General features: G+C 40.9%; 2 protein-coding genes across 9 annotated transcripts; one reads left to right on the top strand and one right to left on the bottom strand.

Annotated features, from left to right (window-relative positions):
- Positions 1-1,077: 1,077 nt before the first annotated feature.
- Nep5 (M13 family metallopeptidase neprilysin 5) lies at positions 1,078-17,276 on the top strand. Of its 6 annotated transcripts, XM_025301792.1 has the most exons (18): positions 1,078-1,435; positions 2,157-2,509; positions 3,380-3,449; positions 3,609-3,706; positions 6,840-6,893; positions 7,051-7,108; positions 8,209-8,399; positions 8,580-8,817; positions 9,624-9,873; positions 10,429-10,705; positions 11,073-11,228; positions 11,820-12,055; positions 12,485-12,594; positions 12,693-12,751; positions 13,289-13,337; positions 13,488-13,674; positions 14,577-14,753; positions 15,534-17,276. In XM_025301792.1, the coding sequence occupies exons 2-18, from the start codon at positions 2,494-2,496 to the stop codon at positions 15,705-15,707; spliced, it is 2,400 nt and encodes a 799-aa protein (XP_025157577.1). In that variant the 5' UTR covers positions 1,078-1,435; positions 2,157-2,493; the 3' UTR covers positions 15,708-17,276. The 6 variants fall into 6 exon arrangements, with proteins under 6 accessions (XP_025157577.1, XP_011150484.1, XP_025157578.1 ...); XM_011152182.3 differs by lacking the exon at positions 1,078-1,435 and having other exon boundaries at positions 1,951-2,509; XM_025301793.1 differs by lacking the exons at positions 1,078-1,435; positions 12,693-12,751; positions 13,289-13,337 and having other exon boundaries at positions 1,951-2,509.
- Positions 17,237-25,470, bottom strand: LOC105189830 (uncharacterized). 3 transcript variants are annotated; one of them, XM_011152180.3, is made up of 7 exons: positions 25,402-25,470; positions 23,473-23,592; positions 23,260-23,391; positions 22,308-22,376; positions 21,469-21,561; positions 20,604-20,703; positions 17,237-19,088 (listed from the first exon to the last, which is right to left on the bottom strand). In XM_011152180.3, exons 1-7 carry the CDS (start codon positions 25,462-25,464, stop codon positions 18,223-18,225), a joined length of 1,443 nt encoding a protein of 480 aa, XP_011150482.1. In that variant the 5' UTR covers positions 25,465-25,470; the 3' UTR covers positions 17,237-18,222. The 3 variants fall into 3 exon arrangements, with proteins under 3 accessions (XP_011150482.1, XP_011150483.1, XP_011150480.1); XM_011152181.3 differs by having other exon boundaries at positions 21,469-21,519; positions 23,260-23,406; positions 25,402-25,469; XM_011152178.3 differs by having other exon boundaries at positions 23,260-23,406; positions 25,402-25,468.
- Positions 25,471-26,648: the final 1,178 nt, after the last annotated feature.

Below are 26,648 nucleotides of genomic sequence, written 5' to 3'. Positions count from 1 at the left end.
TGGTCAGACTGAAAATAATAAGTAAGATAAATATAATAGTAAATAAATAATTGGGGAAAGAGAGAACATTCTAAGAAAGCGAGAATTCTAAGGAATAAAAAGAAATTGAAACGTAAAAAGTAAGTTTGGCTCGATTTAGGGGGGGGGAGCGGGGAGTCATTACGTTCATTAAATCGCTCGTCATTAAATCAACTAAGCCATTAACGAGAAAACTATTAGCCCTGGTCCACAATAGGTGATTTAAGCTTTAAGCTATAAAACATTAACCAATAGCAGTCGATTATTTTCCTCACATTCAACTGTAATTGGTTAATTTCTTATAGTTTAAAGCTTAAATCACCTATTGTAGATCAGAGCTTAACGAGAGACAGGTATAGCGATCGCGCGTTTGATTGATGAATGTCCGTCCTCCATTGAATGTGATACAAGCAAATTTGTGACGCACAAAACCGTGCAATGAACCGTCATTTTGAACAAACCTAATGAATAGTACCGTCGAATATAAAAATAAAAAATTTCAAAATTTCGATAATTTAAATGATAACATTATTATATAATTTGATGAAATATGATAAAAAAGTTTCTTCCCTTATAATACTATCTTTCATTTAATTATATTATTTATCAATTATCAATTGCGAAAATGTTTATGTACGTGTGTATGCTTGTTAAATCAATAATATATTTATATTATTACATACAATAAGTTTCTCGTCCTTTTGCGAAATAATTTATAATAAAAAAGTTCCTTCCTTTATGATATTATTTTTCATTTAATTATATTATTTAACTATCAGTTGCGAAAATATTTATATACGTGTGTATGCTTGTTAAATCAATAATATTTTTATATTATTACATACAATAAATTTCTCGTCTTTTTGTGAAATAATTTATAATAAAAAAATTTCTTTCTTTATGATATTATTTTTCATTTAATTATATTATTTAACTATCAGTTGCGAAAATATTTGTGTGTGTGTGTGTGTGTGTGTGTGCTTGTTAAATTAATAATATTATTATATTATTATATACGATAAATTTTTCGTCTTTTTGCAAAATTACGATACAATTTCGCTTCGAGTCTAGTCACTGCGCTTCGCATATCGCGAGTTCCACGGCGGCTTTTCCAGATCACCCCGTATTCGCGACGTTAAATCGTACATGGACGAATGCCATAAGCGGGAGAAGTCGGGCATAGTGGCTTCTAATCTGATCCGCGCAGTCACGGCGGGTATAAATGAGAGAGCAAACAGCGTTTCTCGATGCGCGATTAATCAGCGATCAACGCCGGTTGAACTTCGAGCGGTATTCGAAAGAAGACGATGATATCGACCGTACGCTTCAAGGAGGCCTCCCACGTGTTTGAGGAAGACTGTCTATGCGAATATAATAGCAATAATGTGTTCTGGAAAATCATTATCGTTTCAAGAACGTAGGTATTATTGTAGGAACGCTCCCGTATTTTCTAATAAACCATAAGAACTGCGAAATCATTTGAGGAAAACTTTTTGGAGAGAGTTCGCTGGACTCTTGCGATACTTACAATAAATTAAAAATAATAAAAGTTGACTCGTTAAAAGTTGACTTCTCGAAAGGTCCCGACTGCGTGATTAAAACTCTTCACTTCAATTTCTTTCGACAAAAGTTTCAATCTCTTCATTCTTCACAATTTTCTTTCTTGGAATTTCTTTTTTTGTTTAATTATTACTTCTAACTTGTTATTATATTTATCTTACTTTATATTTATCTTTCAATTGTTATTTTTATCCTACTGATTATTTCGTCCTTATTAATTGTATACTTATTTTCTAATTGTATAATTTCCTGGAGTTTTCTTTCGTTTTGCTCGCGTATTTAGACATTACGGAATTATCATCGCACAATTTTAACCTTCCTATTGTTTAGAATTTTTTACTCTTCCCAATTAATTACTTATTACTTTTGACTTATTGTTATGCTTATTTTACTCGTTTCTTCTTACTTATTATTACTTATCCTACTTATTATTTTCTAATTACGTAATTCCCGGAGTTCTCTCTCCACTTTTTACTCTTTCACATCGCGGAATGTTCTTCGTAACTTCCGCTCGATTTCCTTCTCCTGAGATCGATTGCGGCGACCAATATGTCCACATCTGAAACTGGGACCCGCAGGTTCCCACGTTTCGCCCACGGAAGTCACTCTCGGTTGGCGTTTCTCACACCGTTCGTTCACACCAGCTAGAGTCCTTTGAATATTTCTCGGCGTGCGTACGTGTCCCGATGACACCGAGAGGGTTGAAGTTCCGCCGATGGTGGAAGATACCGAGTGGCCAGTGCGGTCGCTCCGTTGTGGGCGTGGGCGTTCTCGCGCGGATGGGAAAATTGACGTTCGGCCGGTTCGACGCACGAGAACCACTGGCCAGGAAAATGTGAACGTGGACACCCGGTTGTCCGGCGACGACGGTGTGTTCAGTGTCGTCAGTTCGATCCGGTCAGTGGGCCATTCAGCATGAACAACGAGCGCAGTGAGTGTATTTTTACGCCACCCTCCTTTGCTCTCTCTCTCTCTCTCTCTCTCTCTCTCTCTCTCTCCCTCCTTCTCTCTCTAGTTTTTGCGGTTCGCTACGCAGCGTACACCACGTAACCGGTTCTCCCGTGATATTTCTCGCGATATCGAAGTTGCAAAGTCGACAAAAGCGCCGGGAAGTTTCCGCGAGTTTCTAGCGTGTTAATGGCGCTTCCGCCTTCGATAGTCCGTCGGACGTGCAGGTGATCTTATTTTGACGGCGCGATCACGAAATCAGTCTGTGCGAATAAAATAGAAGACTGCGTTAATGAATGTAGGACGCTCGGTAATTTCATACGGAAAATGTCGCAGTTTCGAAAAGAGCAAAGAATACTGATCATAATGTTTGATTTCCACCGCAGCGATCTTTTCCATCATTTTGTTTTCTAATTCCAAGGATGACAAGCGACATTGTGGATAATTTCGCCGTTCCGTTTCAAATAATCGCGTTTAACGTTCCCTTGCAACATTAGCATTAGAACGCGCATGTTAATTTTATTAATATTTATTATTAGATTTTACATTCTACTACCAGTATGAATTAATTAATATAATTGGGTAACGAATTAATGCTGGGTGTATAATTGGAGAATATACGCGCGTCGATTTTTCTCGAGATATTATATTTTACCAGAGAAATACGATTTAACTTGAGTGACACAATTACAATATAATTAATAATATTGTCAATAATATAATTAAATAATAACACGACTCATGCAATTGAATGCCGTCTTTTCCAAGACATTTTACGTCGCGACGTCGCGATGCTTTTTCGACGATGGCTTGTGAATTTCATGCACAATTTTTGCATTTTGGTTTCTCTCAGAGGAGGATGGTTCCATTTATTCGGTCGGAAGCCACAAGAATCTGGTGCCAATAAGGTCCCGACAAAGCTAGTAAGTAGACGCACGTGCGCGCTCGCGCGAAAGTTCACTTCTCTCCGACACCGAGACGTTGCTTGAAATTGAATCCAATCGGCGTTCTCATTAGCACGCCGCGAAACTGTTAATACTAGATTCAGGCCTGGCGATTATTCGATTCCGTCGTGTTTGCAGCTTCAAGAAGCAGATTCAGATCTCCAACTTGACGGTGATAATTCTACTTTTCCTGGTGGTCTCCTTGCTGATCACCGTCGTGGTGCTCGCGGTGCTCTGTAAGTCCTTTCGCACACTCAAGGTCGATCATCGTCGAACCACGAAAATTCGGCTAATTGATAAAGGAGATTTATAAAACGACAGAAGAATCAGTCGAAGCAACTCGAATTAAGCTGAACAAATTCAATGTCAGGGCCGTTTTCAGTTTTGTTGTTCCTTTAATCTCTCGTTCGCGCAAAACAGCCCAAAATTTGCTCGATCCCGCAATCGTAAAGCTTACTCAACACACCATTGGCCGCGTTTGATTCACCAAATTCCAAATGTAGAGATAAAATCGCATTGTGCGGTTAGATCAACTCTTTGTTGATCGAGAAGACATTTATATCATACACGCTTCAGTCTTTTTAAACTATATTTTTTTCTACAGTCTTACAGTTTCTTCAGTTGCTTTTCTTATCGAGCAAATTTCTCATTCCGAATTCTCATTCTCGTCAATTTGCGAGTCCACGAGAATACAATTTAGGCTCTGTAGATTTCCTTAAATTTAACTCGATCACTTTATTTGCTCGATTAATCAATTTGATGTAAATTTTACGCTGTAAATAAACGTGCGCCAACATTCGCGCTACTCTAAAAAGACTTGGTTCTTCTCAACCGATATTTCTTAAGGGTTGCTTCTCTGCCTCCTTCCAACTTTCTACCCCCTGAATACCTCCATATCAGGGAGTTCACGACAACACGAGGCAAAAGCGTCCGCAGAGTTGAACAGAGTTGTCCGCGAATCCTTCAACTTGGAGCGAACTTCATTAGTATTGCATCGAGCGTATAACTTGATAACAGCTACGATAGCCGGAAACGGCTGCGTAGACGGCGATGACTCAACTTCATTCCCGCGATACAGCGATACGTCTCCTTTATCAGTTAGTCGGGGGCGATTATGTTATGTGCGCATCCTTGGAAAATTATTGGAAGACCATTTAGCGTGTTCGATCGCGGCATTGACATTGCGGGGATTTACGTGTAAATATTTCAGGCATGCTAGGGTTCGCACGACGGTGCGCTCGCGAGGCATGCTTTTCGTTGTTACGTTACGTCCACAGACTGTCCCCAGGCTTGACCGCCGATGAAATTAATTCGCGAGCCCATCGTGTTCCATGTTCTCCGCGTCCGCAGCTTCCAATTTGGCCTCGCCGCCAAACAGCTTCAGGGCGGGATTACGATGAACTTAGCGTTGGACGCGACGGGACGTGAAGTGACACAAAACCTAAAACACATTGTTTTACTAGGTGCGCAACTAAGTCTCCGGGTTTTTTTGATCAATGAAAAATGGAAAATTTCAAGAGAAATACAAAAGATGCTTTATTCAAAGTATCGTCCCTCGCTAGCTACACATTTTTGCCATCACTCTGGCAATACATGAATACCGCGACGATAAAACGACGCGTCTTTGGACCGAAACCATTCATCCAACCAATTTTGCACTTCTTCGAAATTGGCCAAGTGTTGCCCAGCCAAGCCATGGCTTGGCCATCGACCGGAACAAGATAATCGGAAGGGGCCAGGTCTGGCGAATACGGCGGGTGTGGTAGCAGATCTCATTTCAGCGTTTTGATGGTGTCCTGGACGATGGAAGTGCGATGGCACGGAGCGTTATCGTGCTGCAATATCACTCGTTCGTGTCTCGTGTCCCATTCTAGCCATTTTTCGAGCAATGTATGGTTCAAATTGATCAGTTGTTGTCGGTAGCGATGCCCATTGACAGTTTCGCCCGGCCTCTTTTCAGCAGCTCATAGTACACGATTCCTTTCTGGTCCCACCAAACGCAGAGCATTGTCTTCTTTCCGAAGCTATTTGGCCGTGTCGTCGATGTTGATGCTTCGCCAGGTGAAAGCCACGATTTTTTGCGTTTAGGATTCTCGAAATGTATCCACTTCTCATCGTCAGTAACAATTCGATGCAGGAAACTCTTTCTTTCATGCCGCAAAAGCAAAATTTCGGAAGTGGCTCTTCGATTTTTCATCTGTCTCTCAGTCAACTCATGCGGCACCCATTTTCCTTCCTTTTTTCCCATGGCATTTTTCCCATGGCATTTTTCCCATGGCATGTAAACGTTTGGAAATACCTTGGCGAGTCATGTTTAATGCCGCTCCGCAAGATCTTGTGTTTGCGTATCATCTTCATCCAATAACGCTTGCAGATCGGCGTCCTCCGGCTTGTTTTTGGTCTTCCGGAGCGCTCCTTGTCCTCAGTGTCGAAATCGCCACTTCTGAAGCGTTTAAACCAATCTTCACAGGTAGTTTTCGATGGTGCATGTTCGCCGTAGGCCTCCTCAAGCGAACGACGTGCTTCAGCTGCGCTTTCTTTCAAGTTAAATCAGAAAAGCAAAGCTTCCCCCGCAAATGCTGTTTATTTGCCATAAAACTCGACATCTTCGTTGTTAGAAAAAATATTTTTGCGTTGCGATATGCGTTGGTATTACGACTGGTTATTGTTAACAGATGTCCAGCTATAAAAAAACACAACTTCAGACATGTATGTCGACTACATTTGTCGTTAGCGTCATCCATGTGTGAAGCCCGGAAACTTAGTTACGCACCTAGTATATGCGGCTAATTACGATCGACTTTACGTAAACGTGATGTAAAATATCAGAACTTAACGCGACATGAAGCTTGCCAATGTCAAGTTTAGATGTCATGTTCCGTCAAGTCGGACTGTTCATGTGACACTTTCAAAAACGGAATTCTTCCACCAGGTTATGCCCGTCGCCAAACTGAATTCTTCTTCGAAAAATATCTCTCACACTAACATAACCTCAAATGTCAAATTCACGTCACGTCACTTCACCTCCTGTCGCGTCCTGTTACATAAAGTTCATCGTAATCCCACCCTAACCGTCACCTTCAGCTCGCGCGCGATTAACCGTCGGAAGTTTCCGGCATTCTGCATTTCGTGTATCTTTCTGATAAACAGACGAACTTGAACTCTCCTGCGGAATTCCCATCGGAATTTCTTTTCGGTCACTTCTTTTTTTTTCACGTGAGTGAAGAGCGATTTTGCGGAAGGTATACACGAATCGGAAATGAAAATTTTCCGGCTTTTCCGACGAGCGCCTTTGGAATATGCAAGTTGTAAGATATGCAAATCGCGATATACATCGAAGATAATCGAATTGATCGCGCGTTCTTGCAGATGCGTTCGCCGGCAGGATGAGGATATGCGACAACGAGGATTGCGTGCGAGTAGGTGAGTGCGACGATGAACCGCTTGTTGTGCTCGAATTAACGTCCCGCGCTAGGAGGAAAAAAGAGAGACGGAATAGCGTAGAGAAAAATACATAGTAATCGTCGTTTTGGCGTCGAGAATGACTTTTCACACACGATCTCTTTGTTCACTTGTTCAGCGGCTAGTTTGAAGGAGTCTATGGACACCTCTGTAGATCCTTGCGACGATTTTTATCAGTGAGTAGACCGGCCGTGATGCACCGGATGCACGTGAAATTCCACGCACGCTGCGGATATCGCTTAGCTTTACGCAAATATCGCACCCGCGTCTGACTTTCACTTCGCTTGTGCAAAAACACCGTTCTGCAAATTGATGCGATTTCACTGCTCCAGTAGGCCCAACTTTGCGACGGAACACCGCGGGAAAATTCGTTTCGTTTCCGCGAGGTAATGTGAGGCGCGAGCGAAATCGGAACTTGCACTCCGTCCGTAGAGTGGAGCGAGCGACGTATTGTGTTACGTTCGACTTATATCGTATTTCTCTTCATTCTTACATTAAACGCACACACACACACACACACATACACACACACGTATTTGTTTTATATATACATTTGTGTTTATACGTGTCATATGTACTTTTCGTTTATAAAAATAATTTGCTTTCGCGTGTTTATTATTCTTTACCTATATACAATATTTCTATTTGTACACTGAGAAAAATTGCGTTAAAATTAAACAAATATTTGTTCGAATATGACTGTGAATACATTTACTCAAATTAAGCGACTAATTTCTAAAATGAAATGAACAGAGGTTCTCTGAATGTAAACTTTTTTCTTGAATTTTAGAAAATAATTGCTTAATTTAAATAAATGTATTCACAGTCGTGTTCGAACAAATATTTGTTTAATTTTAATACAATTTTTTCTCAGTGTATATTTATAATGTGCAATTACGTCTAGGTTTATTCATTTGTATTAATAAATATAGTACGCTTATATATACTGAAATTATTTGCTTATAATAATTCTATCTATTACAACTATCTATTAAAACTAAATTTGTGCACTTACGATGTGAATAAAATGAAAAAGTTATTTTATCTTCGACCGCGATTGCGTGTGTGACTTGAAACAAATTGTGGGATCCTTCAAGAAAGTGTTACCACTGTTTTTACGTGTCAGTACGTTTTTACGTATCTTCTTAAGGATATATTTTCTCAGTGTAAATTTTTGTGCTGTCGCGCACGTGACTGATCGAGCGAGTCGCACCGATTGATTCCCGAATCTACTTGTTCTTCGTCGCCGTCGTATTCATCGCGGAATCTCTTCCAGTTACGCGTGCGGCAGGTGGCCGGAGGAGCATCCCATTCCGGACTCCAGTATGACGAACACGTGGTTCCACGAACGCGCCGATCGCGTGTCCAGGAAGATCCGGGAATTGCTGCAGATGAACGTGTCCGCCAGCGAGTACCCGTGGGCGGTGTGGCAGGCGAAGACGCTGTTCACCAGCTGCATGGACGTGCGTACGTTGCCGTTTCTTTCTGCTCTTTTCCTCGCTTTCCTGCGATTTTCGGCCGGTCGGAATTGCGGGACTTGGCTCCGAGATTCAAGACCTTAGACCTCAAACGAAAGCTCGCAACTGCGACTTGCGGATGTTCTGGTCGCGGGAGTGTCTCGTAGTAAGCGAGAATACGCAATTTCAGAGGCGATGGACGAGCTGGGCTTGTCGCCACTGTTCGACCTGCTGACGTTGCTGGATATACCACTGATACCGGCGATGCTCAGCAATAAGACGGGCGACTACGTCGAGCAAATGGCCAACCTGAAGAGAATTCTGGGCCGCGACATTTTCTTCGGTCTCGAGGTCATGCCCGATCCCAGGAATAAGAGCAGAAACGTGATCTTCCTCGACACTCCAGACACGACCAGCCCCTTCCCGACGTACGAATTTCTATATCGAGTCTCTGAAATTATTATTGTTATTATCGTCATTGTGATTGTTGTTAATACTTTTGTTTTAAGAGGAAAGCAATTTTTCGAGTTTTAACAGGAAATCAGTTTAACAGTTTAACAGGAGTTTGTTTTAACAGGAAATCAGTTTTTCGAGAGCAAAATTACACAAAATTAATTAATTAATAAATTGAAAATTACGAAATTAATTAATGCTTTTGAGATTGATGTCACATTATTCACGCAAATCACAGAGTAAAATAAAGAAGGAGAATCAGAGAAGGAAGAAAGTGATGAAAAAAAAACATTTAAGAACAAGTGCAAAAAAAAGAAATATTTGTAGTTCGATGACGTTTTATTAAGAAAGTTTGCATGAGGAAAATATTCATTGTTCAGATACGAAGAGTACTTTAATATAATTAAATTAGAATAATATAATTTAAAAATTTCCTCAGTGCGTTTTACGATGCTCTAAATGAAGAATTGAATATTATTTCTGCAATCTTCTGCGAGAAATTTCAGAGCGTAGATAAAACATCTAATCAGAGTTCTTTTGCTTTTCTACTTTGCTTATACCAAATAGTAAATTGCTAGCCTCGAATTATCATTCGTTACGAGTTCACACGATTGTTTCGTAATATATAATTAACTTTTATACGTGAGCTCACTCGGGCGTGTGCGAAGTGAAATTGTTATCTAGAGAAATCTCGTACGTTCTCGGTCATTCGTTTCTCGATCATTTCACTCGACTCCATCTGTTTTAAACATGCAATTGATAACAATTCCTCTGACGATAGCAATAAAGAACTCGAGAAACGGCTGCAGACCGTCAAATTGCGATTGAGAAAACTGGAAGACATGGACGATGAATCGACGTTCACCGAGGACGAGGAGGCCGAATTAGCCTACATAAGAGAAGTTATCAAGCTAGTCATCAGCAACGACACCATGGACGCTTGCATCGCGGAGGATAACACTACCATGTTCTCGAAGGAGCTCGACGTCCTTATCGAGGATCTCTACGAAATTAGTAGCACGATATATTACGTGAGAAATCGTCTTTTTTGATTACAACAAAATTAAAAACAAATAAATATCAGGTTTTTTTCCCCGAATAAAGTAAACAAATATTTACGAAACGTTGGAGAAACAAATCTAGAAGAAAAAAAAATGAAGTTTCCCCTCTCCAACCCGGAAACTACATTCAATATTTCTTTACATTACATTATAAAATAAATCGGAGCTAATTTAATTTGATATTATTATTATTATCTTTTTAGTTATTAAGTTGACTTTGCAATATCAGTGCAGACAACAAGATAGAATAAAAAAAGACAAAATAAGAGAAGAACGAAAGATTATAACAAAATAAAAAAATTATCTAAGAACATGTAAAAGCAAATATTTAAAGTTTGATGACGTTCAACTGTAAAACTCATATGTGAAAAATATTTATTTTTATCTTTTTATTTTCTTCTATTTCTATTTTCAATTTGATATTTTTGGAATTGCTATTTTAAAATAGTAACTTTGGAAAGGCTTATCAAAATCTTCATAAAACGACGATCGAATGAAAGAAAATAAAATTTGCTCTTCTCGCAGATGGTTAGCATTAATCAGAATTACAGCATTTCCGAGGATAACCTGAGCGACGAGGATTATATGCTGGTGGACGATCTGCAACGTTTGACGGACGAGTATGTGATGAGCGTTAACTTGAGTCTGACACCCAAACCAATCTGGCGACCCTTCATCGAGTCTGTTTTCAAGGGAATAACTTCGCTGGATCTCGACAAGAAGGACAGAGTTCTTGTCGGCAATCTGGAATTCTTGAAGGACGCTGCGTTGATATTCGCCGCTGGCGAAGAGCGAGAACTCGGTACAAATGTTTCTTGCCTATTAATCACCGATACGTTAATTCCTTATCTTTAATTTCTGATCTCATCTCGGCCGCTGTCTCAACCTTTCTAAGATATCTGATCTCACATTATTACTGTTTCCTGCAATAATAATAATTTCTTACTATTGGTAGATCCGTCTTGTTTTTCTTATTGTTTATTAAGTTATCTATCTAATCAATTTATTATCTATTTAGTTAATTACTTTATCGAATAATTCATTCTTTCATTTTTTACAGTTAATTCCTTTATTTAAGGTAGTCACGTAAGATCAGTTAATTTTATACTTGATTTTTTACGGCACATTTTGTTTGATCGGTCGCCTAACGCGAATACCTGTTCGTATAGAAACTTGCATCTGGTGGGTAGTCGTGGACATGGTGGTGCCCCATTGTTCTGAAAAGCTGAGGAACGTCTGGATGACGTATGTTCACAAGGTGACGGATATAGAAGTGGCCGAGTCCAAATCTCTGTGCTGCGCATCGGATGTGAATCAACTCATGGGTATGCACGTCTCGCTACGTTTGTCCTTGATTCAATTTCCAAATTGACTTGGACCAAGTTAATCAGGTCGATCTTAAATGACGAATGTTTCGTCTTTATTTTCTCTGGGCTGTCAAAAGTTAAAGTGTCATTTCCAAGACTAATTCTTATCACATGTATGTGAGCCAATCAATTGTTATCGAATCGAAGCCGAATCAATTGCCGAATCTTTAATCAGTTATATTTGAGGTCTAAGATTTTCCTCGCGAGCGAGTTAATTATCTCTCTCAACGTAAATTTCTTCTCGACTTTTAATCTCACTTGCAGTTATTGTTAATTTTCAATTGTTAGCTGATTTATCCTCCATTTAATTCTTTCATGCTTCTTATTATTGCGTTATCTATATTTAATTAATCCATTATCTATCTGGTTAATCAATTTATTCCACTTCACGCGATAACAAGTGATTGTTATATTATACATCGAAATTAAGCTCAAATTTTTTTGCATTGTATCGAGAGAAGGGTATAGCAGTAAAATTCCCTCTCAATATCTCGAGAGGCGCACGGGTTTCGCTTGGAATGAAGGGTGTTGTCCTTCGTCGGTTTCCAGGAATAGCGGTGTCTCGGCTGTTCATAGATCCGACATTTCACAATAATAAGGCTCGCAAAGTATTCGAGATGTTGGAGGATATACGAGAGGCGTTCGTCTCGTTGGTCAGCGGGACGGACTGGATGGACACGCAGACGAAAACCGTGACGCTCGAGAAGAGCAGGAAGATGACGTCCGAAATCGGATTTCCTGAGTGGCTTTTCGACGAGAAGAAGCTCAATGAGTACTACAAGGGCGTGAGTCTCGCATAATTAAATTTGGTCTTTTTCCTCTCGTCGGTTTTCATCGATGAAAGTTGAGAAGTTAATCAAAGTGAATTTTATAATCAATTAAAATTAATGTTTCAATTAAAGTTAGCCCCCCGATTAATTCAAGTTGAAGCTCAATTTTCAATTAAAGTTTGCTTATAATTAGCTAAATTTCAAGTTAAGGTTTCAATTGTGGTTTAGTCTTCCAACTAGTTAAAGTTCGAATTTAAGTTTCAATTACGGTTACTTTCTTCATTTGTTCAAGTTAACATTTCAATTAAGGTCAGCTTGGCTCACTTTGCAGCTTGGTTAAAATTGAAGTCAATTAAAGTCACTTGAAGTTAAAGTCGCTATTATTATTGTTAACCCTCTTGTGAGATGACGAAGAGAGTGACATATCGATTTATTGACGTTCAGATAGACTTTTCGGAGACAAGGTACCTGGAGAATATGGTGCAGATCGTGGAACTGGCGTGGAACAATACGTTATCGTCGCTGCACGAGGTTAATTTGGGCAACGAAACGTTGTAAGTATAAAATTTTCGCAAATCGCAAATCGCTGGCGAAGTCTTATCGCGCTAAAGTCTTGTCTTTCCTCACGTTGCGCCTCGTTATGGATAATTAGCTGGGTGATTTATCCTACCAGCGTTAATGCCTACCATGCTTTTCAAGACAATCAAATCAGTATGTATCGAATTAACCTCGTCGTAGATGGAGTCGTGCATGCGCGTCTGTTTGTGCATGTGTGTGTGTGTGTGTGCACGAATTTAACAGCATTGGTAACACGATGAACTCGTAATTTCCGTTCACGCTATATTTTTCGTTTTGATACTTCGCCGAGTCTAACGTTATTTATTCTTTACTTCTGCTTATCCCGCTACCAAAAATCGAGATGAAATTAATCCTTAGTATCCATTGTGATATAAAATAATCAAGGAGAATTATTTATTTTATTCAAAAAGAAAAAAGTAATTAAATTTTTTCTGCGTTCTGAATAGGATTAATAAGAAAAATAAAAATCATAAAATATCAATAGCGGTTGAAAGTGCTCAAGAGAAAAATTACAACCGGTGAAGCCTGATAGTGTACGAAGGATTAATTCAAGATCGATGCAAATGTAGCACGTTGCTGATATTCCGTTTATTTGGTAAATTCTCAGTTGTGCCCCATTTTCTTATCCTGTATTAATATATTCTCTTTTCTTCCGTTATTCACACGCAGCCGTGCCTGCCGGAATCCTGCAATTCCCGTTCTATGAATTGGGTCTCGAGTAAGAAAATAGGAATAATTATTTCGCGATTATCTCCAGAAGTAGGCAGCATGCTCAGAGATAAAAACAAAGAAAGAGCAGTTTTTCGAATAATTGTAGTCGGTGCTCCTTCTTGCTGATTCGCGCTCACCGAAACGATCTCGATTGCAGGGCGCTGAATTATGGCGCCATTGGCTCCATCCTCGGCCACGAGTTGACCCATGGATTCGACAACAGTGGCCGACACTATGACAGCGACGGGAACGTGCGGCAGTGGTGGAGCAACGAGACCATCACGGAGTATACCGAGCGGACGCGATGCTTCATAGATCATTACAACACGTATTATGAGGATGAGGTGAGCGCATCGAGCGATTTAATTAAACCGAGCAAATGTGTTTTCGCAAAACTGCAGTTTTGGGAGAAATCAGAAAAATTATACAACTTGATATTTTAGCATTACATGAGAAAACGCAGATTTTTTCGATGTAATATAAAATATCTAATAAATCTTAAGAAAACACCATCTCTCTCGCTAAACATATATATTTCTTCTCGAAAATTTTATTTTATTCTATCTTATTCTTAAATCTTTCTATTATTGCTCCGTTTTAATGTTATATCATCTGGTTACTTTTATTTTGTTACTCTCTCGCATTCGCTTCTTTTTTTTTATTTTATTAGATTTACAAGTAAAGGTCCAAGAAGGAGCAGCGCGATATCCTGCTAGATATGTCCTCGGCAATTCAAATTAAATCTTTTTAATACTCCGATTTTGCATCATTTTATAGAAATTTTACTGTCTTATTTGTAACTTTTACTTTCATTTTTTGTTGCTTCCATTTTTATTTTAAACATATTTTGCTTTGATGGATTTGTGAACAAAATTTCATGAATAATTCCATTCCCTCGACAGTGAAAATCTTTTCCACATACTTCTTCTAAAATCTTTTTCCCCACACTTTTTCAAACGTCGTTTTACTTTCATTTCATTTCACTTTATTAAAGTCAGTGTATCCTTTCATTTTACCGAGCCTTCATTTACATTTCTTTCTATCCGAGATGTTACGTCAAAGCTTTCGAAGTTCGCGGAGACTTGCGTCTTCTCGAACGATTTATGTATTATTAATAAGTTAATCCGTCGCGATTACCTCATCAAAGAGAGCGAGGATTACGCGAGGATCGTCCCCTTTAGCGAGAGTTGAACGAACCGAGAGAGCCCAGAGCTCTTGAGCTAATAATACGTCATCCGATCGACAGGTTGACGATTACATCGACGGCAAGCTGACCTTGGACGAGAACATCGCCGATAATGGCGGCCTCCGCGAGGCCGTCATCGCTTACAAGAGATGGAAGGCCAGACACGGTCGGGAGCCCCTTCTTCCGGGTTTCACAGAGCTCACGCACGAGCAGCTGTTCTTCCTCGGCTACGCGCACGTAAGGCAACGGCTCCGTTCTCCAATTATGATGTAACGGCATATTCATCTCGCCGCGGCGTGACGATGTCGTTTAAATTACATATCAGTCGGTCGGTCGGTCGGTCGGTCGTTGAATTTCGGCCTCGGCTCCACTCTTCGGCTATCTTTAGCATTTCCAATCGCCGACAGCCTTGAAGAGGTGCTCTCATGCGACCCGCTCTATTTAGGATAATTTGACCGGCTGTCAGTCGACTGTCGGGTTTGAAGCTTTTGAGACGAACGGCACCGTTCGTGCGTCGGATTTTTATCCAGTTTTCTTTCTTTTTTTTCTCTAATAACCGTCGAGAGTATTCTTAAATCGCGATTCCTCGGCAATTCGGTGAGCGTCGGACTTTCCAGGATTCATACCGATTCGTATCCTCCCGTGCGTCGCAGTCATATTTAAGAATCGGTTGGAAATTCGTTGCATAGTGGTCGACCTTCGTTCCGAGAAGGATGACTCTTGTTTATTCCATATCGCCACTAATCCCAGCCGTAAGTTGCAATAAATTAAGGCTCTTAAGGACGGCAGGATTGACGGAGGAAAAATACGATTTGTATCCTATCTCGTTTGTGCTCGGAATGCCTCGCATCCGCCTGTTGCGACCTTGAAACATCTCGTTCGCTCAGATGTTTACATCTCGCATTCGACATCGGATTGAGCCGAAGAAATTTCGAAGTCGAGCAAATACAATTGAAAATAGATTCTTTCGTAAGAAGGAGAATAGGAGTGAACGTGCGTGGCCGCTTGTGATTTCAGTTGTGGTGCGAGTCTTACACGGCCACTTCGCTCAAATGGATGCTGGAGGACTCGCATTGTCCTGGCCACGTGAGACTTCAAGCGGTGCTAAGGAACTCTAAAGAGTTCAGCGACGCGTGGAAGTGCCCGGTGGGGTCGAACATGAACCCGCAGAAGAAATGTCACATATGGTAGACGGCTGCTTCGATCGAGGAGAGACAGTTCGACGTTTCGGCACAACGAAGCTACGTCGCTGTTGCTCGCTCGTCGCTGGAAACTCACGACGACGTTGGGTGTTAATCGACGAGAAAATCTTGGTTGAAACAATCGGCGAGTCGAAATTAACCAGTCATGATACATGCAATTATGAGTGCTTCGGTCGATCGATTAAATTAATTATTAATCGGTGCGCAAGCAAATCAATCAAATCGAAGTAACGATTGAAGCAATCGTCACGTGTAATGCACGATTTACTCGATGTTAATTTTCTTTATTTCATTTCGGTAGTCAAGCAGAATTTTCAGTCGACTTTAGCCAACGAAAGTTTTACGCGTAAAATCCGAATATTCGCGGGAAATATGGATGTTCGCGCGTGAGACTGACCTTAGGAACCAAATTTCTCTAGTCAAATTTGTATGTCTGTGATTAGCTTCAATTAAAAATGTTAAGTCGATTGACTCGACTCACCTTGAAATTCGACGAGACACGCGGAGACCTCGAAGAGATCTCCCAATCGGGGAATTTCTTAAATTTCTCAGGATGAAATTTATGCGATAGTACGAATATTACCGCTCGGAGTCGCAAGAATGAATGTTTAACTTTAATTTAGAGTGGATTCTCGGAGTCGGAGAGGAAGAGAAAGACAGAAGCTCACTCTTCAACTTGAATAGACAAGTAGATAATTCCAAGATGAATGAAAACATTTGAGTGGAAACATTCACTCAAATAAAAACTTCGAGCGGAGGAAATTCACTCTGCACGTGTAAAAATTAACTCGAATTCAAGTGATTTGGCTGTCACTTTATTTTCCGAGCAGAATTTCACTCGAAGAAATTTAGAGAGAATGAGGGAGAGGAACGCTCGAATGGCAAACGAACTTTTAACACGTTCATTGTCGGTCACGCGATATCGCGCGTGGCGGCCTCTCACCAAACGGCCGTTTATGCGATTATTTTTTATTATGAGTGACAAACCAGGACCCTCGAAAAGACTCAGTTCAATGCCAGTTCAATCGTGCAAAAAAACGACTAAAAATAAATAAAAGAAAAAATAACTTTGGCCGCCACACGAAATTCAAATTTTCAGTCTGACAATGAACGTGTTAAAGGACCTTCGCGCACAAGCTGCGCGACAGCTGACATTATTGTTATCGAGCGATCGCCGCGCGATCGACGGAACTGGATATTGAATAATATTTTCCGCACCGACACACACGCTCTAAATCCAAGTGCGTGTTATTTTGGCTGGAGCTCTCTTTTCACGTTCCCCACCGATTGCTTCGAAAACGATCTCTTGCGAGGTTAAATTAAGTTTACTACACATACTATTACTACTATTAAAAGCTACCGTTTATTACATTAAATTGTGTTAAATTGTAATCTCCACGAGAGAACCTCCAGCCAAATCACACGCTCACGCGTGCGAAAGCAACACACTTGGACTTGCAGTGCATCGAGAGATGAGATGGCGCACCCCGTCCAAGAGAAACCCAAGAGCGGTTCCGATGATGTTTGTAATAAAAGAACTTTATTTACGTACAAAAAATATTCTCTAACTCTCCTATCATTAAAGTCCTCCCTAACGTTCCTTCTAGACGTCCCCATCGCCGTTCGAGCCGCGTGAGATCCGAGGTCGCTCTCTAACGCTCTAAGCTGTCGCTTCGACAATCAGCTCCATCCGTCTCGCCTCGCGATTCTCGTTCACATCTCGGCCGCTCGCTGCCTCGTGAATCTCGGGAAAATTCGCGTGTACTCGTTGGTACACGAGCGATTGTCAAATCCTTGACGAATCTAGAGATCCGGCGAAATTGCATGAGACTAGCGCGGCGTGCTGAGGTCGGAGCGCGAGGTCGGTCGGAGGTCATCCGTTCTTTTCTCGTTTATTCTCGAGATCGAGGTGGATCTATTCGGGAAAACCCGGTCGAGTGAAGATCAAGCGCCAAGTTGCGGCGCCTAAATGCGGACTTTTGTTGAGAGGAACATTGCTGCTTAGAGTGAAAGACAAATTTCCAGAAGGGCGTTAAACGTAGACTAATTAGATCATGCAGCTGAATTATAAACACGTACAGACTCGACTTGTTTTGAGACTCGCTTTGAGACAACCCGTCTGGTTTTCCTCTTCTTCTTACGTCCTCCGTTATTTCATTTCATCATTTCATGTGGTAAGAATCAAAGAGTCCGTTATTTCATGTTTCTTCTTTCCTTTCTCCCCCTACAAGGTCTAACTTGAAGAAAGTGCTTGATATATGCCGGGCCCAACTGTGCGAAATCTACGAATCTCGGGCGCAGCTGAGGGCCCTAAAGGACCCCAAACGAGGACGAAAGAGCTCCTCGATCGGTAGCTGATACTCGAAGAACAAACGATCGCGTCAAGGCGACGCGGCAAGGCAAGCGCGAGCGGCGATCCCCGATCTCGGCGAACGTATCTTTCTTTGTTTCTTCGCTAGACGAGTTGTTCAATGGCGCGCAGGTCGTGGTGTGCTAAGTCTCCCCTAATAGACGTAGCCGCCGTTGTCGTCGATCGGCTGCACGTACTCCTTCTGCGTCGACTTTGCGCTGTACGGCTGGATGGGCGTGATGATGGGCTTTCTGATGGATTCCTTGATCGGGTTCTCGATGGTGACAGCGTCATTGGCGGTCGGCAAGGACAAGCTGGCGCCGTTCGATTCGGAGCCGGAGGCAGTGGGCGCCGCGGGAGCCACGGGAACCACGGGAGCCACGGGCGCTGAGGGCGCCTGGGTCGACTGGGAGGGCGTGAAGGACGGCAGGGACGGCAGGGACGGTATGGATGGTATCTGGAAGTTCTCGAAGAGGCTCGAGAAGTTCTCCAGTGGGTTCGGGAAGTTCTGGAACGGATTCGTGAAGCTCGGCAGGTTGCCGATGGTGTCTTGGAACGTGGAGGCGGTGTTCTCGAAGAAGCTCTGGATCGGGTTGGCCTTCACTGTGTCGACCACGTGGTGCTGTTGCTGCAGACGCAGCTGCGGCTGCGGCAGGCTCGTGCGGATGTACTGCGGCACCGGGTAGGGTACAGGGCGAGGGACCTCCACGGGGTACGGTTGGTCCACCGTCACCTGGACCGGGTACGGCACGCGCACGTGGTACGCTTTTGGGACCTCGACGGCGTGCGGGAACGGCACGGGGTAGGACACGTGTTTGGTTACCGGGACCGGATACGGCTGCGGCACCTGCACTTGCACGTGGTGGTCGACGGTCTTGACGGGAATGGAGCTGAGCGACTGGTGGTAGTTAGCGGTGTAGCTCGTTGGGTAGCTCGAGTGCACGGAAGGCAACAGGCTACCGGTGTTGAAGGAGGTGAAGCTGGGCAGACTACCCGTGCTGATGGTCTGATGGGCGAATCCTGGGAACACGCGAACGAGTGAGCGACAGCAGTGCATCAGACGTCGGAATGTGTCTCTATGTTTATTTGTTATTATTAGCTCATTTAGTTTAATTCGATGTTTCTTTTGTTGAATAAAATAATGTTAATAAAGATATGAATCAGTGTGAGACATTCAGAAAGTCTAAAGTTGAATGATGGGGAGATTGCAAAGAATCTAATGTTGACATTCTTAACAATTGTCGGATTGTCGATTACCGATAATGGAATTAGAGAAAACTAAAGATGAATAGTACAGGTAATCATGAAGATTCCAATGTTCTACAAATTACTTAATTAATGTATAATTTCATCTTTTTTATTATTTGATTTTCTCCGTTTATGCCTCTTATAAAAACAATCTCATTACCGTAACTTAAGATCTTTGTGAAATAAATAAATTTCATTAATATAATAATTTTAAGTACAATATTATTATGTTAGTGTTTTCAGCAGCAGACATTCTCATTTATATCTGCAACTCCGATCAAAATAATTCTAATGCAAATCCCAGAGTTCTAAATAGAAAATAAATTGATCTCTTAATTAAAAATATTCAAATTATTAAACAATAAAATAATTAAATTATAAAAAGCCAGAAGTATTAAAACAATTAAAAGTATTGCAAATATTTTTACATTAAAAATGTGAAATGTGAATTGTGACTTTTACACTTTACAGCTTTTAATGGATAGAAGCATAATTTACTCTGCACTCTGAGGTAGATCCTTTCAAACGCAAAAAAATCAATATTAGTATAATTTATTATTCTCCATATTACGTGCGAAGTTAAAAAGACAAATAGACTGAGAATTATATACGGTATTCGATACAGCCGGAGGCTCTCGTTTTCAAAAGTCGTCTAAAAGATCGAAGTCTCGGAGGATCACGCGCGGAGAAAACGAGAGGACCCGGGATGAATCGAATTATGATGCGGTATCGCGCGATTTGGTAACGAATGGGATACAAGCTGGTTGCAGAGTGAAATGTCAACAAGCCAGGTGAACGAGTTCGACCTCTTGCTGAATATTGAAAATGCAAAGGAGCAGAAGCACCTCTGTCTTTCTCCCTCCTCTACTCGAATATAATATCACGAAGTTGCGGAAACCGTGTTCCTTCGGTCGCGCGCGCTATAATTAATATTCACGTCGAACTTGTAACACATGTACGTTCGCTCGTCTCGTGGCCGCGATGAAAGGCGATCGAATCTTCGGGGCGGCTAGCCTCTGCTATTTCATATTAGTCGAGCGTGTTAGAATAATTCAATATTCATGTCTCTCTCTCTTTCTCTCTCTCTCTCTCTCTCTCTCTCTCTCTCTCTCTCTCTCTCTCTCTCTCTTTCTTTCTTGGAGAAGCCATCCGGCGGAATTCACGACGGAAACTTCCGAAATCCTGACGCAACTCGCGGCGTGAGCTTGATATATTCACGCGTGTTTTTTCTCTACGAATCGTCGTCATAAATCGTCTGTCTTTCTCCTTCGATAGGTCCGCGCTTACCTTGGGTCTCGGGTATCTTCGCCGTCACCTTCACCAGCGGCACTCCGATGTCGCTCTTGTGCACGTGCGTGGTCTCATATTTCGGCTGCTCGTGGATCGTCTGGAAAAGAAGAGATTCGATACGTATTTCAGACCAGTTGCTTTCCGGGGTCGTCGACGCGACAGGTGGACGTTTCTACCGAGAGAACGAAACCATTTAGTAGATGAATTAAGAGAAAATATCGGATAAATTAATCAAGCAAATTTACAATTAAATAAAATTAAATAAAAAATGTAAAAATTTAATAATGAAAACAGTGTAGTAACAAAAAGAAAAAAATTACAAAAACCTTTTTCGACCTTTCTTCGAATTATTAATTACACGAAACAAAGCGAAAAACTCCCTGTTAAATAATAAGCTGTTAAAGATATTAAGAAAAAGTATTTAGACGCTCTAGAAAAAGACACTCTCGCGTAACTCTATTTTCACCCGAGCGTTGTAGAAATTTTCAAATTTATACGTCGTAAAATATGCAAATAAATTCTATTCCACCGAGAGAGAAGTTGATCCTGAGTCGATTGTGCAAAACCCCGGATGAGGAAAGATATAAAAAATTAAATATTAATATCTTGTATATACGCTGCGAGAATTTTTTATATGCGAATAACAATTTTGACTGATAACAAATCACATGTCTTTCTTTTCCACGGGAAATTCCGTATGAGATTTGAGAAATTTAAATTTATTCCTTACTCCGTAAGCGCGAAAACGTAGCGTGACACGTGGCACATGAATTCGTGTGATTATTTGCATGTGTGATTATCTGCTATCAGCGATACTCGCAGCTTTCGATTCACACTCAATCAACGTTGACGAAGTGCTTACCTTGATGTCGGGGACGCCGTAAGAGGTGACGGGCGCTTCGGCGGACGGTGCCTGGTAATCGATGTTCAGGTCGGAGTTAAAGCGCACGTCGGTCTTTAATTAATATGCGATAAGATAGTTTTCAGCAAGGATTGTGTCGATGGAAAAAAATGCATAACATTTATTATTAAATATTTCATTATTAAATTTATTATTAAACACTAATTATTACTGACTGGTGAGTCGGAAAAGATGGAGTAACGTTATCTGGAGCAAGACCGTTCTGTCGATTGCAAAAAGGTGCGTTTTGTGGGAAGAACAAATAATATTAATATTAATATTAACTGATTGATATTGATATTAACTGATATTAAGAAGTTTACTACTCTTTTAAATATAGTGGGAAAAGTTTGCGGCTTTGGGATTTGATTTTTAAAAGTAAATTGCAATCTAGTAGACACGAATTAATAATTATAGACAATAATTATTAAAGGGTTTAACTCTGAATAAGAAGCTGATGATTATACTTGAAGTTTTGACGGATTAAATCAGCGATCCTAGAAAATAATATTCTGAACTTTTGATAAATCGCGCGAGTCACTCGAAAACGTCCTCGCTGAGAAATTATTGCTGGATGCAAATTTAACGATTGTCCGTTTGTCATCCTATCATGATCAATTTCCAAATATTCTTCGGAATGTTTTTAAATCCCTCATGGCAATTCCGATGAGAAAAAGGATGAATCATCAAGATGTATCGAATGCATATCGAAATGCATTTTGATCGCGAAGTAAGATTCGATAGATTTGATTAATAGATAGTAGAAAGTTGATCGCGGAGAGATCATACGATTGACATACCTTAGGAATTGTCACTTTAAGGAGCGTTGTCTTCTTGTCGTCGACAATGGGAGCAAGATAGTTGTTGAGCTGCAACGGGAAAGGATAAATAAAGTTAAATGTTAAAATTAAAAGTTAATGGTAACAATAATAATGTAATAATGTAGTAAGTATATAAATGTAATAATACTAGTAGAGTAATTAAAACGAAGCGAATAATTTGCGTTGATTATACAATAATATAATTCACACAAACACATATGTGTAAATTATAAGTGAAATTATTAAAATTGAATTCTTGAAAATTAAATTATTAATTGTTAATTACTGAATTATCAGTCATCAATGACGAAATTGGAAACTAAAGTTAAATAATATCAGCTGTTCAAAATAGACACTGTAATTAAATAATCAAGGAGTGTATGATGATATTAATTTCCACGATTGTTGATGATCTTTCAACTGTCGAATATATTTGACTTCTTAAAAGTTAAATTATCAATTATCGGCTATCAAATTATTTATCGTTTATTATCAATGTAATTATCGCAACAAATAAGTAGAGAGTTTGTAACAATTTTGATTTTTCTGATTGTTGTGGATTTCAACTGCTATATTAAGAATCGAATTGACTTGAATTGAAGAAATTTATAAAATATTATTTGACTTCTTGAAAATCGAGTAATCAATTATAAATTATTGAAGTGTCAATTATCAATTACAAAGTTAGAAATTAAGATCAAATAATAGAGAACATTGTGAAGACTCCACAATATTTACAACTAATGATATTTTCATTAATTACTGAGTTATCAAGTGCCGATTACTAAAATAAAAATTACACTTTTCAATCATGAAGAAGATTTTAAATATTTCAATGTTCTTGATTTCAACCACCAAACGTAGCAAGAATGACTGCTTTAACTTCCAGGAACTTGAATCTTCAGGACTTTACTGAACTTTAGGGTTCTACCTGAGTGTTGTCAGGTATTCCGTACGAGGTGGACGGCACCTGGATGGAGTCCTTGTTGTCAGACGCCGAATAGTCGCCGTTGATAAGGCTACCGGGCTTGTGGTCGGGCGGTCCATAGGTCGGCTTGGGTACCTGGAACGAGTCCTTCTGGACCTCTGTGTCTGGTACCGAAAAAGAACCTACATAGCCGCCGATGGATTTCGAGATTTGTACCTCGTTCTCATGATGGTGATGATGGTGGTGCTGATGATCGGTTCCATAACGTGGATCGCCCGGCAGGATTTCTCTCTTCTCCTTGTCAGCCGGTGCTGCCAGAACAGCCGCGAAGCAAATCTGCAAGAATGAATGAAGGAGGTGGTCAGCGTGGCGAATTCAATTCAAACGCAACGCGAGGCGCGTCAACGTGGCATAAATTGTGAAAAGACGACGGTGCGATATTCTTGGCCGACGAATTCGGAACTGTGAAAGCGAAATCATCGCAACTTGCTTAGCTACACTGTGTGTAATAAAACTGACAAGTAATTAAAGTTTCTCAATTTTTCGAACAAGTTTTGGCACGTTTTGTTTTGCTAACTTCGATATGTCATCAAGTTTCGCTGTAATTACTACATCGATTCGCTTTCTTGTTGACAAACACGTGGGTCATCTTTATTTATCATCCTGACGCGATTTCGAATCGTCGGACGAGTCGTTACGGAATCGGTTCGGGGCCATTTGCATTTTAATGGACAATTAAATGCAAAGTTTCGTAGAACGACTCCTACGCGTCATTAGGTAGTATTTTGATTTTTGCCGATTTTTGTGTCGATAGTTATGTTTTATATATTTTATATACTAAAGTTACAAAGCGCAGAAGCGATGTCGGTAAATGGCACTTCGCGGAAGAAATTTTAGTCGGAGAGAACTGACATGTTTATTACAATTAATAAGTTTTGATCTTAACCCTGTCTCTTTTTTAGTTTATACTTTCAATAAATTTCTATCCGTTTCCCAGAGAATAAAACAATATACTAAGGCTCTTCCGTATATCTAATGAAAAGTTGTCATTAGATTTCAAACGCGATAATTAAATTCGCATAGGGATAATAGCGTTTCATGCGTAAATGATATTCTCCGAAGGCTTTCTCGGAATTTAAACGCAGCTGTTCCCAGGGTGTCAATTCGATTCTTTCACCTCGATTTATCGAGCATTTTGCTCAATATTAGTATCAATTAATCTTAAAAAGATACTCAATGATAAATAATACTGCAAAAATAAAACAAAATGATGATTTCTTTTTTATGAAACAACTATGGTTCGTTCGTATTAACGATCGTTACTTCGAAGTTTTTGATCACTTGAAATCACTTGAAACTTGTCTCTTATGTGAGATTTGAATTTCAAGCGTTTGAATTTAAAATTCGAGCGTGAAACTCAGAATTCTTTTTCGCTCAAAGTGAAAACTCGTGGAAAGTGCAAATTTTCCAATTCGAAAGCTGTTGGAAATATTCACTTTTCATGAGCGCACCGGAGGGAAAGATTCACGCACAGGTCTGCACAGATTCACAGCAAGAGGTCTGCCAAACTCTAAGCTCAAATCTGAGCGTATCTCAGACGCGAAACGAGTCCAATCAAATCACAGACTAATTAATTACTTAATTAATATGGACCTGTATGACGAAACAGAAAGTTTGTCGAGTTCCACGATTCAACCGATTCATCGATTATTCCATCGAAACCAACACACTCGAAAAATCCTCCTCTTCGGCGCAATCTAATCGAGCGATCGCGACAGCCCAGCTTTCTTCTTCAAAATTTCACAATACACGCATAAATAATGTATAACATCTGTTCTTATAGTTAACAATTAATTACCGCCCGCTCGACCGTCGACTTTCACGAAGCGACCTCGCAGTTTTTCTACCGCTGTCGCGCGCACCTCGCTTTCACAATGCCCTGATTGGCTCGCGGATGCAAGGAAAAACGAAAGCCGAGAATAAAAAGGGAGAAGAAAGAAGAACGTTGAGAAATCTCAAAACAGCCCGAGGAGAGACGCGAATGCGGCCGACGACGACGATGTGACACACGCGCGGGCGAAGTCGCTTCGTGAAACGAGACTCCTCGGCGGGTCGAGGGCAGCCGGAAGCGAGGGTCTCTCTTACCACGGACGCGAGCAGGAGGAGCTTCATGTTGACCGTATGGCGTATGGACGATGAGTTGAGCATCTGCCCGAAGACATTTCGACCTTTTATACCGCGGAGCCGAATCCTCCCCGCCGGAGCGCGCGTGTCGCAATCCGGTGGCATTGGCAGAACTAGATTTTTTAATTGACTCCACCGTGTTGAGTCCAGCGTCTTCGGCCGCGGAGCACAGGAAGCGGCGACGGGGAAGGTGATGGAGGTGGCGATGCTGCTGGAGGAGAAGGAGGAGGAGGAGGAGGAGGAGGTGAAAGAAGAAAAAGAAGACGAAGCGCAGGTGAGACGCTGCGCAAGGGTGGCGGAGGAGCGGCAGCGGCAGGAGGGGGAGGAGACGCTCGCCGAAATTTCTGAATAGAGAATAGTCCGCTCATGAATCGTCGCCGTCGCCTATTGTCCTCGACGCGGTCGCCCGGTTGCTCTCTGTCCGGCGAACGCAAGCACCGTCGTCGCTTCCTCGACGAGCATTTCACTTTCGACGTGTGATCCGCGGAAATGACGACGTGTGTGACGGTAATTTATGCGCGTCGAGATCAGACAGTAATTTCGAGGATTTTTCTACGTCCCTTGCTTCCTCCAGCCGCTCTCTCTCTCTCTCTCTCTCCGCCGACTTGTTCCAAGCGCGGGTCATGACCCACGACGCGCCGCTGAAAGAGAAATCTCGAAATTCGGCGGTTTCTGATTGTTATTATTAACAATCAGGACATGCAGTCAATTAAATTATAATTTATCAGCGGAGGCTTGCGAAAGTTCGTCGCGATTTTATCGGTTCAACGATGATTGGTTCTTCGATGGACGCGGAATCAATTGTTTTAAGGGTGGCGAAAAGTGCTTAAAGATTTAATGGATAAAACGAGGGTTACTGAGGATTTCATTTTTAGGATACCGAACGGAAATGTGCAATTAACAGCAGAGACGGTCGAGATTCAAATTTATCATTGGAACCCAAATTGGCTCAAGGTCCTCTTACCCCAGACGTGGGGTCAATTATTTGAAAGGTGGTAGAGCGTGGATAACATTTCAATATATAGATGAAATGAATAGTTGCCGGTTTTATTTTTAGGAAACTGGACGGAAATGGATTAGCAGTGCAGTCGAGATTAAAATTTAGGTTAACAGTTAATTGGATCGCAATAAATGTTATTGGCTCCAAGAAGCCGTTTTATAGATGTGAAATCAATTACGCGGAAGGTGGTGTATAGAAAGGGAGTAAC

The sequence above is a fragment of the Harpegnathos saltator genome, unplaced genomic scaffold, assembly GCF_003227715.2.
Source record: "Harpegnathos saltator strain DR-91 unplaced genomic scaffold, Hsal_v8.6 scaffold45, whole genome shotgun sequence".
NCBI lineage: Eukaryota > Metazoa > Arthropoda > Insecta > Hymenoptera > Formicidae > Harpegnathos > Harpegnathos saltator.
Note: the sequence above shows the minus strand (reverse complement) of the source record. Positions and strands in the feature narration are given on the sequence as shown.

Excerpts from the sequence above, each read along its gene's own strand:
- Nep5 (XM_025301792.1), top strand. Across the intron at positions 9,874-10,428 it reads TTAGTAGCACGATATATTAC|ATGGTTAGCATTAATCAGAA; the intron begins GTGAGAAATCGT and ends CTCTTCTCGCAG. Across the intron at positions 12,595-12,692 it reads AATTTGGGCAACGAAACGTT|CTGGGTGATTTATCCTACCA; the intron begins GTAAGTATAAAA and ends ATGGATAATTAG.
- LOC105189830 (XM_011152178.3), bottom strand. The coding sequence starts at position 25,464 with ATGCTCAACTCATCGTCCATACGCCATACGGTCAACATGAAGCTCCTC. Across the intron at positions 23,407-23,472 it reads ATCACCATCATGAGAACGAG|AAGGACTCGTTCCAGGTACC; the intron begins GTACAAATCTCG and ends ACAGAGGTCCAG. Across the intron at positions 19,089-20,603 it reads GAAGATACCCGAGACCCAAG|GATTCGCCCATCAGACCATC; the intron begins GTAAGCGCGGAC and ends GCGTGTTCCCAG.